The sequence below is a fragment of the Salvia miltiorrhiza genome, chromosome 5, assembly GCF_028751815.1.
Source record: "Salvia miltiorrhiza cultivar Shanhuang (shh) chromosome 5, IMPLAD_Smil_shh, whole genome shotgun sequence".
Classification (NCBI taxonomy): Eukaryota; Viridiplantae; Streptophyta; class Magnoliopsida; order Lamiales; family Lamiaceae; genus Salvia; species Salvia miltiorrhiza.
Window position 1 is genome coordinate 53755292 of NC_080391.1, and position 16192 is coordinate 53771483.

The following is a 16192-nucleotide window of genomic DNA, read 5'->3' on the forward strand; positions in this document are numbered from 1 at the left end:
CCGATAGTGCCTTTTGTTCGATATACAAATATATTATTGTATCATATGGCTCTATTCTATTTTACGGTTAATTGTTGGCATAAAAAATAGTGAGAAAATGAGGTGGCTTTCGAAATTAATTAGAAGGTTTAATCAATATAATTTTAATTAAATATGAAAAAGAAAGAAAAAACCTAAAAGAGAACCCTTGAAAGCACAAAAGGAAGCAGACTAAGGGCCGGGCCTCGTGTAAATTAATAATTAGTTGGTTAATTTTGTATTGGGGTATGCCTCAAAAAAAAAATTGTATTGGGGTAAGTAAATAAATAATAAATTATGTTATTTTTTTTAGAATTACAAGATGTATTTATTATATAATCAAATAAGTCATCCGCATGCAGGTGGAACCTTTACACCATACAAAGGTGAAAAATAATTGCACGTAGACAGGACCACTATTCACATGAAAGTGAAAAATTATACCGCATGCAAGCGATTGAACCCGAGACCTCTCACAAAAAAGAGTTTTTGGGTGCCTCAGCTTATCATTTGAATTAGACTTCATTAACATAAATTTTGTTACTACAGAACAGTTCTAGCTAGTAAGCGTGCCACAAAAAAAAAAAAAAGTGTGAATACTGTACTTCTTCCATTCTATTTTAAATATCTCAAAATTATAATATAATACTTTTGAGATATTTGGAACGGGACAAGATCGAGAGAGTATTTCATACTAGAAAAAGTTCTAACTGGAACGCGATTAATCCAAATTAGGGAAAGTATTCCATAAAAAGTTTAAAGAATAAAAATAAAGAAAGGTGACAGTATCAACTGAGATTGCTTTTGCCCGTCCTTATTCAGAATTAATGCTAGTGCATTCTCTACTCAAGAAAAAATATAAAATGATAGTGCATTCACTCGTCTCAAAAAAGGAGAAAACAAAACAAAAAGAAAAAAGAAGAGAAAAAGGTAAATACAAAACAAAGAAATTAGTGCATTCACAAAAAGTTCTTTATGTAAACCCTTCTATTTATGGATAAACACTTATCCTCTCCCACGTTTAATTGGATAAAGAATAGACACGTTTAGATTCTCAAAAAAAAGAAAAGAATAGACACGTTTCTTTTTTTGGTCTTTCCTTTATAAAAACTGCACAATCATTGCCTAAATAAACAACGGAAAAATTAAGAAAACAATTTGTTGTAATAGTTTAAGGTCAATTATCCATCAATAGGATCGCCTCGCCAATCTCCTGTTGATAGGGCCGTAAATGAATAAAATTATTTGTAAATTATTCGAAATTTAATTTGAAAAAAATTCGTTCGAGGTTCGATTAAATAGTAAATGAATCGAGTTCGAACTCGAACTCGGCAACGCTCTATTCGTTGAGCTCGAATATGTTCATATTCGTTTGTTCGCGAACTTGTTTGCGGTACTTATTCATCATGAGCCTGCAATCGAGTCTTCAATCGAACTAATACATGAGCCTTTAACGAGACAAGCTCAAGTTTGATTTAAATATTACTCCCTTTGTCCCAATATTAGTGGTCACTTTCTTTCCTGCATGGAGATTAAGAAATTAAGTGTTATGCTTTAATTGAGTGTGGCCCACCAAAATTAATGAGTTAATTAAGAGCCTTTCTTCCTCCTTTCACTTTCTTCTTCCTGCCTACCTCTCATCGAAACAAATGCACAGTGCCCCGGTTGCTCAAAGCATCACATACTCCTGTAAAGTCTAGTAAGACATCGATTGGAAGATAATGCAGCTAAAGCCTCCCTGTCTGTCACGCCAAACACTCCTCGCTGAAGCAAAATATAGATGCCATATAGATAGATTTTCACTCGAAACAGAACAAATCATGGACGAAATAGTGGAATCAAATGAATAACAACAAAATACGACACGCAATTACAAAGACTAATACATCAACCTCAAAGATTACAACCAGTCACGCCAAACACCCTTAAACCAGAACACACATTCTGTCTGCCGCCGCCTCTTAAAAGCCTTAACCCCTAAATCGCGCCACCTCTCTGAGGGGAAAGGGCCACCGCTTAAAAGATGGGGAGGCAGAGAGATGCGATAGGGGAAGGAGACGGCAGTTGCGGTGCCGCCGCCATCGACCAGAGAGTGCAGAGAAGAGGGAAAGGGTGCGGCAGTTGTGTGTGTGTGTTTGTTGATGAGTGTGTGTGTGTGTGTATTATTTAAGGAGGGTTTAGGTTTAGTTAGAAACTTTTATTAAATTAATTAATTGAACTTAATTAAAGTAAATATTTCCATTTTGAGAAAGTGATCACTTTTAGTGGGACAAACCAAAATAGAAAGGTGGCCACTTTTATTGGGATGGAGGAAGTAATTAAGATCAAGAGAAAATTTAGAACATTTTTCAAACCTTTAATAAGTTCTTAACGAGTTCGAGTTGAACATCATCTACACAAAGATCTGTTGAGTGAAGCCTAAGCTCAAGTTCGAATTCAACATAATCGAGTATTACACGGGCCTAGCTAGAACCCAACTCAAACTCAATAAATGGGTGACGTGCCAAATTCAATCAATAAGACAAAAGCTCGAGTCAAGTTCAAACAATCAAATATTTAAACGAACCAAGGTCGAGCCGCCAGTATTCGGTTTGATTTTGACCCTCAAGTTATCCATGATTCTAACGACGTGAGAGAAATGCATGCAAAATTATTTGATCTATATCCCATAATTCGTTTTGAAATTGAAAACTAATCCATCAAATTTCTTAAACAAAATTGTTGTTTGTTGGTAACAAAATGTCCATTGAAAGAAAAATGGGCGTCTCGTCGGGGGCTTCCGTTTCAAATCAAGATGTTTTTTTGAAAAACGACGATTTATTATTATTATTATTATTATTATTATTATTATTATTATTATGAATTTAATTTGGGCTATATAAAAAGCAAGATATTATTTTTATTATTAATTGTAATATTAGTTTTAATAAAAAGTCACAATGAATAAAATGGGAGTATATGTACTATGATGAGGTGTGTAGATGAGTAAGGCCCTAAAACTAATTTCTGTAACTGGGCTTATTATGTGGAAAGCCCTTGGGCTTATTAACTAGGTTCTATTTAATGACAATGACACGCTTATTATAAACATTTTAAATTCCTCACATTAATACTTCATCGTCTGTTACTCAACTTTCACCCTCAACTTTTTGTTTTGTATTTTATTTTATGTTTTAATTGGAGAGCAAGAACTAAAGATAAAATCCCAATCATTCAAAAAAATATTAATCAAAATATTATCTTCTTTCTTTCTTTCTTTCTGATTAGCAAATCATCCTACTTTTTTCTAGAGGGAAAAGCTTACTTTTATTTGGTTATATTTTAATTTCATTTTATACCTATCCTTGTTCTATAGACTTCTACAACATAAATCAGTAGCATTTTAATCCATGATATAATAAAATGTATTAGTGTGGTTTTATTGGAGAAAAGTATTTATTTTCAAACAAAATAGATTAGTTTACTAGTCAAATCAATCATGAGCCAACTAGAAATTCAGTTACAACAGAAAAACAGGTTTCGGCCCTAAGCCCATTAGGGTTCTGACAGATGACTTCAACCTGCAAAGCCCAAATTATGGACAGTTAGTTAGGTGAAGTCCAAATCTTCATCAGTTTATTTTAAAAAAAATATATTTTATATTGTATATTCCGTCTTTCTCGGTCTCAATTAAGTAAGTCACGTTTTCTTATTTGAATATCTTATATCTCATCTCAATAGATTACTTCATTAAATGAAATACACAACAAATACATTTTCACATAACTCATTATTTACACCAAACCAAATGTCTCACACATAATTATTTCTTATTTTATTTTAAAAATAATACTATCTCATTTAGTGCATTTTGGACAAACATATTTTTTTAAAAAAAGTTTTTCATTTTAGGGTTAATTGCCTGTAAATTCATAACGTTTACACGGAATTGGTTTTTGCTCCTAATTTGAAAAATCCGCTTTTAAATACATAACCTTTCTTTTTTGTCTGGTTTTTCTCCCGTCGCCGATTTTTTCTTTCGCCGGCGTCGAAAATTACACGGTGGCAGCCGGAATCGATGAGTTGGCAACCGAAAATTGACACATAGGTGTATTATTGACTTGTGGAATTAAATAAAATTTAAAAAAAAAAAAAAAAGAAAACAAAATCGGAACACCCCCTCTCCTCCCCCATCGTCTTCTTCCCCATTCCCCACCACCAAACCCTAAGTCCCGTCCCCCCACCCGCCGCCGCCACCCTCTGACGCCGCCGGCGACGCCCCTCTTCATCCGAGCTTCCCTCATCTTCAATCGCCTGCATCTCTCTAAACTCACAGCAGCATCGAATTTTCTTTCTCTAAACTCGTTGGGTTTTGATTTGGCGTTGCTACCGTCGATGGAGAGCTCCAAATTGAGCTCGAATTTTCTTCAATCGCCCCTCAGCCTGCTGCGACGTGATGGCTATTTCGCCAGAGGGGGGCCCAGAAAACACCAACGACACTTGAGAGACAGATACAACTTCACCGAAGGTCGAACCAGGGCGGTTCGCAGAGCCAAGGCAAACGCGCGGCGGCGTCGAACCTAGGCGTCAGCCTCGCCAAGTTCAGGGCTTCATCGTTGGAGGTGTGTTTGAAGGGATAAAGATTCGATTTTTATGTTGTTATTTTTCTGAGATTGAGTAATTGGTGTTCGTGATTGAGAATTGTTTGTGGGGGAGGGCCGATGGGGGAATTGGGGAGGGCGCGCGGCGTCGTCGTTTAAGATACAGACGCCGGCCAGCAACGGCCTATTCCCGTTTCTTCCTTTTCGCGATCCCAGGACTGTGTTGGAAGGGAGGGCAGGGGGCGACGCCGGCTTGTGGTGTGTGTGGTCACGTGTGTGTGTGGCGCCGGTGGTGGTGGCGGTAGGGGGCGGCACCGGCGGGGGAATTAGGGTTTGGGGGTGGAGGAAAGAGGGAAGAAGACGATGGGAGGGGGGAGGATTTTCCTATTTTTTTATTTTTTTAATTCCACATGTCAATAATACACCTATGTGTCAATTTCCGGCTGCCAACTCATCGATTTCGGCTGCCACCGTGTAACTTTCGGCGCCGGTGAAAGAAAAAACCGACGACGGGCTGTGTAAACGTTATGAATTTACAGGCAATTAACCGTTTATTTTATTATAAATTATTTATTTTTAATATTTATGAGTAAGCTTGGCCTATTAAATTGGAAACGATTAGTACGAGGAATAAATATGCCGACGCATATTCTAATTATCTAATGTATTGATTTCGAGCTCAGCGCCCAGTCATGGAACCCCAAAATATATTCGCACCAAAAACTACAGAAACCCTTATCTGCTTTTTCAATCTCCAATAAACAACATTTGTATCATCTAATTCATTTGCTTCATTCACAATTTCCCTTTTGTTTTTTCCAAATTCATGGAAGAATTCTCAGCCAGTCCGCGGAAGATCAGGCTATCCTATTCCGATCCCGACGCCACCGACTCATCATCGGATGAATCGGAACCGCCGGAGAAAAAATCGAAGAGAATAACTCACGAGTTTGTCCTTCCGCAGGGAAGAAATTTGAGATTGGAGTGCGATACGAAGGCATCTGGCAAGGAACGCGGCGGCGGCGGCGATGAATTCCGGAACCTGATCACGAAGAGGAATTTTGTCGGCACGCACAAGAGGAAATCGGGTAAGTACTCGGCCGAAATTAGGGATCGTCGGGTTAGGAAACGCATATGGCTGGGCACTTTCCGCACCGCGGAGGAGGCCTCTGCGGCTTATCTCTCGCGGAAGCGCGAGATTGAGGAAGATTTGAGAGCGAGAAAAGGAATCGTGTGGGTTTCTAGCAAGGAAACGCGGGAGCGCGAGATTGAGGAAGGTTTGAAAGCGAGAGAGGGAATCGTGTGGGTTGCTAGCAAGAAAACCGGGGGTTCTGATTCTCCGTCTTCGGTTCTGGAAATTACGGCCGCGGATTCGTCCGATGAGAGTGGCGGCGGTGGCACCGCCGTGCCGCCGGAGCGGAAGATTGGGTTTCTATGCGGCGTGCAGATTGTTGATCCGAATGGATTCTTGGTGGGGGATTTCAGCAAGCTGGATGATCTCAGCATTTCCACGGCGGACGACGGCGTCGTTTTGTTAGGTTAAGTAGGTTTGCGGTGGTTTCACGCAACCCAGTCACTGTATGTAAATTCTTCACTTAATTTATCATTTATGTATGGCTTGGTTTTAGTAGCTTTTTCCTTTCGGATTTTTAACTGAATTTTCTTGATTTGGTTAAAAATGTAAACCGAATTTTTATTGCTCCATTTTATGTTTTTTTTCTTTTTGGGTCTATTTGGGCTTTAGACCCTAACTACCTGTATAAGCTATTTATTTTATTTTTATAATGGGGAGCAACATACGATTCAAATAAAACATTAAACATATGCTCTCAAACCACACTACAATTTTGAGGTACAATTTTCATAAACTCAAGTATTATATGGCCAGTGGAAGTATTATATAAATATATAATACGCTGATAATCTCAACAATGGATCATATTACACTGTTGTGCTCAATTTTGTATATCAATTTAATTTTAAGTATGTCTCAGACTCTCAATTATAGGTTTTGACCACTGATAAGGTTATTAGCATCTAAATACACCAATTTTGGAGATAATTTAATTTTATGTATGAACTTTAATATTGTAGCAATCTTACTACAAATATAAATTGTGCTAAAATTAAAGTTAACATTGCAAGTCGGAATATTGACGTGTACTTATCGAACGTTTTAAAAGAAAATGTTGTTTAGTGCATCTCTAACAACTTCGTTTTAAGAGGATTCACAAAACACTAAACTTGAAAATCATAGGATTTTTGTAGAGTTCGCATATTTAGAAATTAAATTTATGGTAAAATTAAAATTTATATATTTACTCATTTCAAAGTTCATGTACAAAACTAGACTATCATTCATACGTATAACTAAAATTCAAAGAAGCTCTAACAAGATTATGAGCCCTGCTAATGTGTTTAGCTCGGAACCTGAAGCAAAACTGCAAAAACTGGCGACATCGTCGAATCATACTCCCGAATTCGGGCTAATTTTCATCAAGAGAAGTCACAGCTTCAGCCAGGACAATTAGGGATGTCAATGCAGCCCGAAACCCGTGGGCCGACCCGAATAACCCGACAAAATTAGAGGGTTAGGGTTGAAAAATCGCAACCCGAAAAAACCTCCAGCTCGATTAGCCCGCACCCGACTAACCCGGAACCTGATAGGGCTAGCCCGAAAACACGATGGGCTGGCCCGGTGGGCTGACGGAATTGTGACTGATGCATCCAGTTACAACTTCTGCTATGTTTAGATCTATGGTATTTGCTTAAATATATATATATGTAGCCTCATTAAAAAAAAGTGAAATTAATTAATTAGAATATATATGTGTGTGTGTGTGTGTGTGTGCAATTTCATTAAAAAAAGTGAAATTAATTACGAATTTTTTGTAGAAATTGATTATTAGTATCTCATTAGTTAGAAATTAATTATTAGTATCTCATTTTAAAGTGATACCAATTTTTTTTTTCTGTCAATGAGACGTGTATGGCAAATCCACTAATTATTCAGTAATAATCCAGATTGATTCTAGTGCATTGATACATGTTAAATTTTACTATCTCATTTTAATATAATTTTGTTTATGTAATCTTGAATATCTTATATTTTTGCATTTCATGCTTTGCTATATAATTTATATCTTTAATATCTATATATATTTTATACATTATACATTAGATCATTAGGAATAATAAAATACAAATGATAATTTTATTTTTACGCCTTTAACCTGATTAGCCCGATGGGCTAGCCCGAAACCCGAAAGTTTAGGGTTAGGGTTGAAGATTTACAACCCGAAAAAATCTCCAACCCGATTAGCCCGCACCCGACTAACCCGAAACCCGATAGGGCTAGCCCGAAAACCCGGTGGGCTGGCCCGATTGACATCCCTAAGGACAATGCCTCACAAAAATCCATATAATACAATTGATGTGAAATTATACTTGAAAAAATTATGTTTACCAAACTTTTTATTTAAATTACTTTTAAAGTGATTGGAAATCCATATAACACGAAATCGCCCACAATTATTTACTTCAAACCTTCTCTCGGATTCAAATAAATCCGTACCCTATTGATTAGATGTTTTCCTTGTTCATTTTTATCTTAAGGAGCTATTAATCATTTGATATCAAGGTCAAGTTGGGCAGTTGAGCCAAATTCCATTATATTGTGAATTAAAATAAACATTAATTGAGTAGATGCTACACCAAATTATCAAATGCCTTTCTTGCTTTTCAGGAAGAACATGATTTTAATATTTCGATATGTCTAGCTGCTGTTTTAGGACCATAATAGTTAATACAATGGAGTAGCATATAATTTCTTGTGCAATTCAAGCATAAAAGTAGCAAAAGTTAAATCCATTCAAAGTCCTACCAAATGAAATGATTTTTTTTTTTTCCTTTTTCTTTTCAAATTAAGACTATTTGGCACGAAATATCGGATTTGCATCAAGTATTTTACTCATCGGGGTTATCTTCTCCGTTACAAGAGTGCCATAACACTTCAATAGAAAGCTGGCAACAATAGCACAAAGCCAAACTCACCATTTCCATTACTTCACTAGGGGGGAAATCAATTACGGTGCTTTGCTTACCATGATTCCGATTCTGAACAAGGATTAACGTCGGGGAGGACCACTACGCTTGTCAAATGATCCCCAGGGGCCAGGGCCATATACATCACCATATGGGCCTGGATATCTTGTTTCGGGGCTCCCATTCAGCAGTCCATATCCTCCAGCACCTGAGTAAATCGCAAATATCAAGCTACCTCTAAACAAATAAGGCTTTTGAGATTAACCAAGTGTTTCGAGTGTAGTTCTGTTCTTCTCCCTGTGTGAGGGAGAGTGAGTAGAGGTGCGAATGTCTGTCTATATGTGAGAAAAAATTTACCCTTACCCCTCCTGTCAGCACTAGCTTGTTCAGCGCGCAGCTTTTCTATTTCACGAGCCATTGCAATAAGGTTTTTCTCCATGGCTCTATTTTGTTCCACCAACTCTTCATTTCCTTTCTTCTCATATTCATATACTCTCCTGAATGATGATGCAGCAATAGATAATGCATTCAGGAAACAAACATATTTCAAAAAAATTCACCTGAATCACTTCGAAAATAAATTTTCCAGCCAGAACAATCATTTGATAGATGCATAAAAAAATTAGTTGGTTGAGGGACTGAAGAGAAATAGGAAATCATATCCCCCTGTTTACTATGTTCCTGGCTATTTTTATGTTAAAAGTTTCAAATTCTCTGTTATTGAGTAGCAGGATAAAGGGTTAAATGATAGGGCACTCATAGTTGAATCAATCAAGTATGCTTCTATTTCATACCTCGTATCAACCAGGTCTTTGTGCATCTTATCAATGTCAGACTTCATGGCAGCTACTTGCTTATTCTCAGATTGAAGCCTAGTAATATCCTTTGTCATAGTTTGAGCCTGGGAAGAGAGCTCCTTATTTTGTGAACTCAATTTCTGTGCATCAGTTCTTAATTGCACAACCTCTACTCTCAGAGGTTCAACGGAGCGAAGTTCAGCCTCTAGTTTCATCCCCCTCTCGATCAGTTCCCTTCTTTGAGCCTCTTTGTCAGCATGCATTTTGGGAATGACCTGATTCAATCTGTGAATTTCATCTTTCACCGAAGTCAAGTCCCTTTGAAGCATCACATTGTCATCAATGACATGTCTATTTTCAGCAAGGAGCCTTTGAATGTCTCTGTGTTGGAGCTCAAGTTCCTCTTCCAGTGCCGCAGGATGTGGAGGAAGCGGCATTGGCATCCGGTGTGGAAGTGAACGTGGATCATCATGGGCACCTCGGAAACTATCAGGGTGACGGGGCATCCGATTTCTCCCAGCCATAAGGAGGAGACTGCATAAGCTGTCAAGGGTATTAATAAGTGAACATTTTAAGAACTGGCATTAATGTCAGAAATGCCATATACATAGGATAATTGGTTCCAATCTTCCCACTCTTACAGATTTGCAAGCAACTATACTACCATCATCTGTGACTATGAGACTGTAATATATTAAACTCAAAGCAAACACAACTGCGAGGGATCATTAGTTTTTGTATTAAGACTCGCATAAGTAATATTGAACATTCAAACTTTGTTTAATAATTTTACACTTGCTCTCTCAGAATTTCCCTCCAAAAAAAAAAAACAGTTGCTAACTCAGAACTACAGTATCCTGTACAAATCCTCCACCAAATTGGCTAAGCCCGAAACTGTGACAAGAAAAAGTGTATGTAATAATAATCATTGAAAGTATGACGATCCAACATCTACTGAGGTATACAAAAGATAGTATTTGATATGTTATTCCCGAATTGAAGGCCGAGCAATGGACAAAGGACAAGTAGAACGCATAAGGCTACTTAAATAATATGCTGCAAAATTCTTGATCTACATTGCAGAGTAAATGACAAGAGAGGATTTATTCAGAGATTGCATGTAAACTATTTAGAGTTTCGATTAAATGCAACAAAAGCTGCATGGATAAAAGAACCTAATTTTGTATAGGAGAGGAAACAAAACAAATACAGTTCCCAAAACGTCGACGTGTTCCTATTGAACGTGTTTATTAGATATGCAGGAAGCAACGTAATAGAAATATGACAGACGAATAGGAAATATAAACAGATGTGAACACACCAACCTCAAAGCTGCATAAAAGGTCAAGCTACATTAAGCATTTTAGTAAAGAGAAGCCATTTGTGATAACAAGGTTGCTTAGTTCCAAGGGAGTTTTACAACATAAAGAAGCTAAGTCGCAGCGGAAAGGGACGGGGACTTAAGCTGGACTTGAAAATTATACCTGCTATCTTTTTCGTTGATATATTGTAAACATAATAATTACAATAACCTAGTGAGAGACAAACCAGCTGAAAATTTGTATCCTCAATCATCATCTCCCCCAATTGTATTCTCTACCTAAATCCTTGAGGTATATTTTTATATGGAATTTTATATAGCAATATTCGTATATATCAACGAAGAACAACTTAGGGTTTAAAAGGAGAACTGCCACTTTCACACTTGAACCGATAGCAGAATTAAGTCACTCAATTTTAGCCACTGGTAAAGAGGAAAAAAAAACAATCAAAAGTTTAAACCCTAAAGACTTCAGCTATGCAAATTACCCCCACAGAATCAAAATTTTACAGGCGCAGTCATAATCAACATGAAGAAATTCCAGCAACAAAAACAATACGCAAATTTCGCAGACGAAACCGCAAGCTCGACGAGGAAAACTAAATCTAAAAAGAGAAATTGAGACAAATTATAGAATAAAGTAGAGCTATTTCCAGATTTCTTAAAAATAGATTCCGGAATTCGTACCTGCTCTTAAATTGGAGGTTTTTCCAAATTGGAATTGTGATTTTGATAGTTGGTGGGTTTCCTCAAATTGATAAGAACTGGAATGCCCGGTTTTACGCTGCGTTTTGCTCTAAATTCCAAACTATTGATTATAAATTTTTGGTAATTCTTATTCACAATTTCAATTTCTTCTATACAGTCCCACAACAATGTATAAAAGATAGATATTAATCAGATGGATAGTAGAATAATTTTTTTGCTTTAGCCTATCGCTTTAAAGTTAAAATCTTAAAAATATATGGGCTATTATATAATCCATTTTCTGGTTGTGGTAGGATTTTCATGAATCGAGGTGCAAACTATACAATATATGAGTAGGGGCCGTGATATTTTGGTTAGGATTTTAATTGATGAATTTTGTACTTAAAAAAAAAATAGTATATCTAATTATGTAGGGGCTGTGTATGGGCTTGGATTGCATTGGGCCGGGCTCTGCGTATAATACAGTTCAAATAATAGTTTTTCTCACACTCAAAATCAAATTTTGACCAACAATTTTTAAAGCATTTCATCTCGTTATTTATATGTTGATGGTGTTTTCAGTGAGCCTTTGAATCTCAAAAAAGAGTTAAGCTACTCATAAATAATTTAGCATTTAATACAATAAAGAATTGTTTGAGCTTGTAATAGGCTTGTGAGTCGTGAGCTAGATGGTAAAATGTTCTCCATCCGTCCACCAATTCGTGTCCTAATTTGTCACTAATTAATATATTGATCTTTATTATTTATGGGTCCTCTTCTCCACTTAATAAATAAAAAATACTCTCTCCGTTTCTCAAACATCTTCATAAAGAAGGTTGGCACGAATTTTAATAAAAATTAGTTGTGTATTAGATGAGTGGTGGGTCTCACAAAAAGTGAAGATTGTAAGAGTACTACTGAGTGAAATTATTTTTAAAAGTAGGTTAAGAAGATTATTTTGGGGACGAACCAAAATAGAAAGAAAGGAGGATGTTTGAGGGACGTTCTCACATTTTTTCTTAAAACTCGTGGCATCTTTCTCTAAGACACGAATTGATGGACAGAGCGAGTATATTTATGAGTTTTGACAATTATCATAAAATTTGCATACGCTTATTTGTAAATTAAAAAAAAAACATAATTAGACATATTTGTTAGATAAAAATAACTATTCATTTTGGAAATACATAACACTTTATGTATATATTAAGCCCGTCGAAGTTTATTAGGGTGTGTTTACTTTGATGTAAAAGTATAGAAAAAGTTTTTTCATCTATTTTCCACAATTTTTACATATTTACTATGATGGAAAGTTTTCTCGAGCAGCCCTTTTGTGTTTTTCTCTCCAATATTAGATAATATCTTTAGTGTTTTTCTCTCCAATGTTGGATAATATTATCTTAAGGGAAGGGGCGTGGAAATATTTTCCAACATTTTCTCATCTTTTCATCTTTAATAAACATATAATAATTAAAAGGAGGAAAATATAATATTTTCTCATATTTTCTTATCCATCATTTTCCAATGAAAATTTTACAATTAGGGTGTGTTCTCTTTGGTTGTAAATTTATCATTGGAAAATGAGGGATAACCAAAATTTCACCCTTAATCCTTCCTTTCATTTCCCTCATTTCCTCTTTTGGATGGATAATATTATTCATCTTTTGTAGTGTAAATGGAGAATGAGTAAGGGTCAAATAGGAAATGAGGAAAAAGAAAGGAAGAATTTAAAGGGTGAAATTTTGTTTATCATTCATTTTTCCATGATAAATTTACAACCAAAGAAAACGCACCTTAAAGTAAACGCTCAACTGATTGGTGATCAAGCTTGAGCGTGGATATAAATACACGAGTAAAATTCATGCTTTCAACTTTCAAGTATTTGAGTCTTATATTTTGTTACACTCCCATCATTGAATTATTCTAAATTTATTTTGCTTACTAAACCCTACTTAATTATTATGATAATAAAATCTTATTAATTAATCCTTTTGGGAAGAGTGTACAAAGCATTAGAAGCATAAAATTTATGAGTTGGGAAGAATAATAGTAGAAGTGCATTTGACGTTGAGATTTTAGCACTGAAATTATGGGCCAAGTATGGCATTTTCTTGGTTTCTTTTTCATGAAAATGAAATTTTCGTACAATTTGCATTTGCATTTGCATGGGCTACTTTGTCTTGCTTTTGCTCCACCATGTGACTGTGTGTCTCTTTTTAGTAATCTTTCCCATTTACTGTTTGATATTTTTGTTCAAGTTGAGTTGTAAATATACTGAAATATGCATGTGAAATACATTTAGTTATTCTCTGATTATAGATTAGACTTTGATAAACTACATCGGTAATACTCCCTCCGTCCCATTAAAGTTGGTCACATTTCCTTTTTGGGCGTCCCACTAAAGTTGGCTACTTTCCTTTTTGGGTTAAAATTAATCAACTAATCTACACCTAATTAAACCTATCTTCTACACTCATATCCTCACTCATATTTCTCTCTCTCACACCGCGCCTCCCTCTCTACCTCCCTCGCGCCGCTCTCTAAGATCTTCTTCTTTCTTCTTCTCCGGCGAAGACACCGCCGCCGGCCGTCGGCTCTCGCCCCGGCCCCGACCTCTCTCGCCTCTGCTCTCCCTCTCTCTCCTCTGCTCTCCCTCTCTCTCCTCTGCGCCCCCGACCTCTCTCGCCTCTGCTCTCCCTCTCTCTCCTCTGCGCCCCTGACCTCTCTCGCCTCTGCTCTCCCGCTCTCTCTCCGTCGGACGCTTCTCTCCTCTCTCTCGTCTGACCACCGGCTTCCCCATCTGAATCTGTCGTCGTCTCCGGTGAGCAAGGCAGCAATCGCTTACCTTAGGGTTCCGATTCACGCGATTTAGGGGTGGTTCGCCCAGATCTGAGGTGGCGTCGTCTGTCTGTCTGCGCCGCGACCCCATGGCCGCCGCCTCTCTGGTCTGCGCCGCGACCACCGCCGAACCTTTCCCCTCTCTGAGGGTGGCGCGATTTGGGTGTGATTTCAGGCGGTGGTTTGAGGGTGGTGGTGGTTGTTCGCCCAGATCTGAGGGTGGCGCGATTTGGGTGTGATTTCAGGCGGTGGTTTGAGGGTGGTGGTGGCTGTTCGCCCAGAACCTTTCCCCTCTCCTCTGCTCAATGTTTTTTCAAGAATTTGGTTTGATTTTTTGGTGAAAATTGGATTGATTTTTTGGAATAGAAAATGGTTTGAATTGATTTTTTGGTTTGACAACCAATTTCTTGGTTTGGATGTTGACAGTCGTCGCCGGAGCTGACAGCACCGGCACCGGTGCCGGCGCTGGCTTGAAAAATGGAACAGAAACACTTGGAAGAAAAATATGGACCACAATTAATTAATTCTTTATTTTTGATGGACTATACTTAATTAAAACATACTTAAAACATAACAATCTTTTTTCTTAATCTCCGTGCCGAAAAGAATGTAGACGACTTTAATGGGACGGAGGGAGTATATAGGTTTCGCAAAATATAGGAAATTTAAAGACATGCACACTTGTTGCTTTTAATTTTAAATTGATAGGCGACATCTATAAAAAATACTCCCTCCGTCCCATGAAGCGTGACCCATTTCTTTTCGGCACGAGAATTAAGAAATTAGTATTTTGTGTGTTAAGTGTGGTAGGTGAAAAAGTGAAAAGGTCAATAAAGGGTAAATTTTTTGCTATTTTTAGAAACAGGTCAAGCTTCGTGGGACAACCCAAAAAGGAAAGTGGGTCACGCTTCGCGGGACGGAGGGAGTAATTACTAGACAATATTTTGAACATTTTTTAATAATTATCTTAAATAATTCATTATCAGCAATTCAGCATTACTAAAAATTAATTTTTATATAGATCTAAATTATTAGATTTGTAAATCTCAACACTACAAAAAATTAACCGATTAGCGAAGAAATTTTCCGTCGCTAAAAATGAAAATTCTGTCATTAAAGAGAATTAACGACGGAATACTAACTGAATTTTTTCGAATTAATTAGATTCGTGGTGTTAGCAAAAATACCTTAGATTGAAATAGTAGAGAAATCGCAACTTAAGTCTTGGGGAGTAAAATGGTTGGGTGAATCTCAAGGGGAGTCACGCGGCAGAGAGGTGGCGTCAGGCGGCGGAGTGACGGCGAAATGGTGGATTCAAGCGGTGAAGTGGTGGAGTGATCAATGGCAACGAATAAGGATTTTTATTATTATTAGGGCGTATATATACGAGCGCATGATGAAAATGAGTGTATTTTGTAAAGAATTTAACGATCCGCAGTTAAATTTAAATTATTTAAATAATTAACAATTTTAACTACATAATTATTCTGTCGTTGAATTTTAATTATTTAAATAATTTATATTCTTTATTTTTAACTACGAAAAAATTATGTCGCTAATATTAATTATTTAATAATGAAATATTTCTTGATTTTAATTACGGAATAATTTCATCGTTAAATTTTGATTATTTAAATAATTAAATATTCTTTAATTTTGACTACGGAATTATTCCGTAGTAAACATTTATGACGGAAATTTTATCGATAATTTCGTCGTTAATTACTAAAATTGTAAGACGTCGTTGGTCTGTCGTTAGTCAATTGTAATTTTATGACGGAACTTTGTTTCGTCATTAATTTCATCGCAGTTCGTCTGTTTTTTTGTAGTGCAATGTGAATTTGAATTACAAAATATGGATTTTGTCCAATTAAAAAAATAAAAATAAATAAGTAAAGAAGAAGTAA

The 16192-nt window shown here is 36.6% G+C and overlaps 2 protein-coding genes across 13 annotated transcripts; one reads left to right on the plus strand and one right to left on the minus strand.

Annotated features, from left to right (window-relative positions):
- Positions 1-5424: 5424 nt before the first annotated feature.
- LOC131026122 (ethylene-responsive transcription factor CRF3-like) lies at positions 5425-6141 on the plus strand. Its single transcript, XM_057955890.1, has one exon. It carries the CDS (start codon positions 5425-5427, stop codon positions 6139-6141), a length of 717 nt encoding a protein of 238 aa, XP_057811873.1.
- Positions 6142-8400: 2259 nt separating this feature from the next.
- On the minus strand, positions 8401-11844 carry LOC131025061 (protein FLX-like 3). Of its 12 annotated transcripts, none has more exons than XM_057954659.1 (5): positions 11448-11670; positions 9437-9982; positions 9006-9139; positions 8702-8850; positions 8401-8621 (listed from the first exon to the last, which is right to left on the minus strand). In XM_057954659.1, exons 2-4 carry the CDS (start codon positions 9961-9963, stop codon positions 8726-8728), a joined length of 786 nt encoding a protein of 261 aa, XP_057810642.1. In that variant the 5' UTR covers positions 9964-9982; positions 11448-11670; the 3' UTR covers positions 8401-8621; positions 8702-8725. The 12 variants fall into 12 exon arrangements, with proteins under 12 accessions (XP_057810642.1, XP_057810637.1, XP_057810638.1 ...); XM_057954654.1 differs by having other exon boundaries at positions 9000-9139; positions 9437-9973; positions 11448-11664; XM_057954655.1 differs by having other exon boundaries at positions 9000-9139; positions 11448-11664.
- Between the last annotated feature and the right edge of the window lie 4348 nt (positions 11845-16192).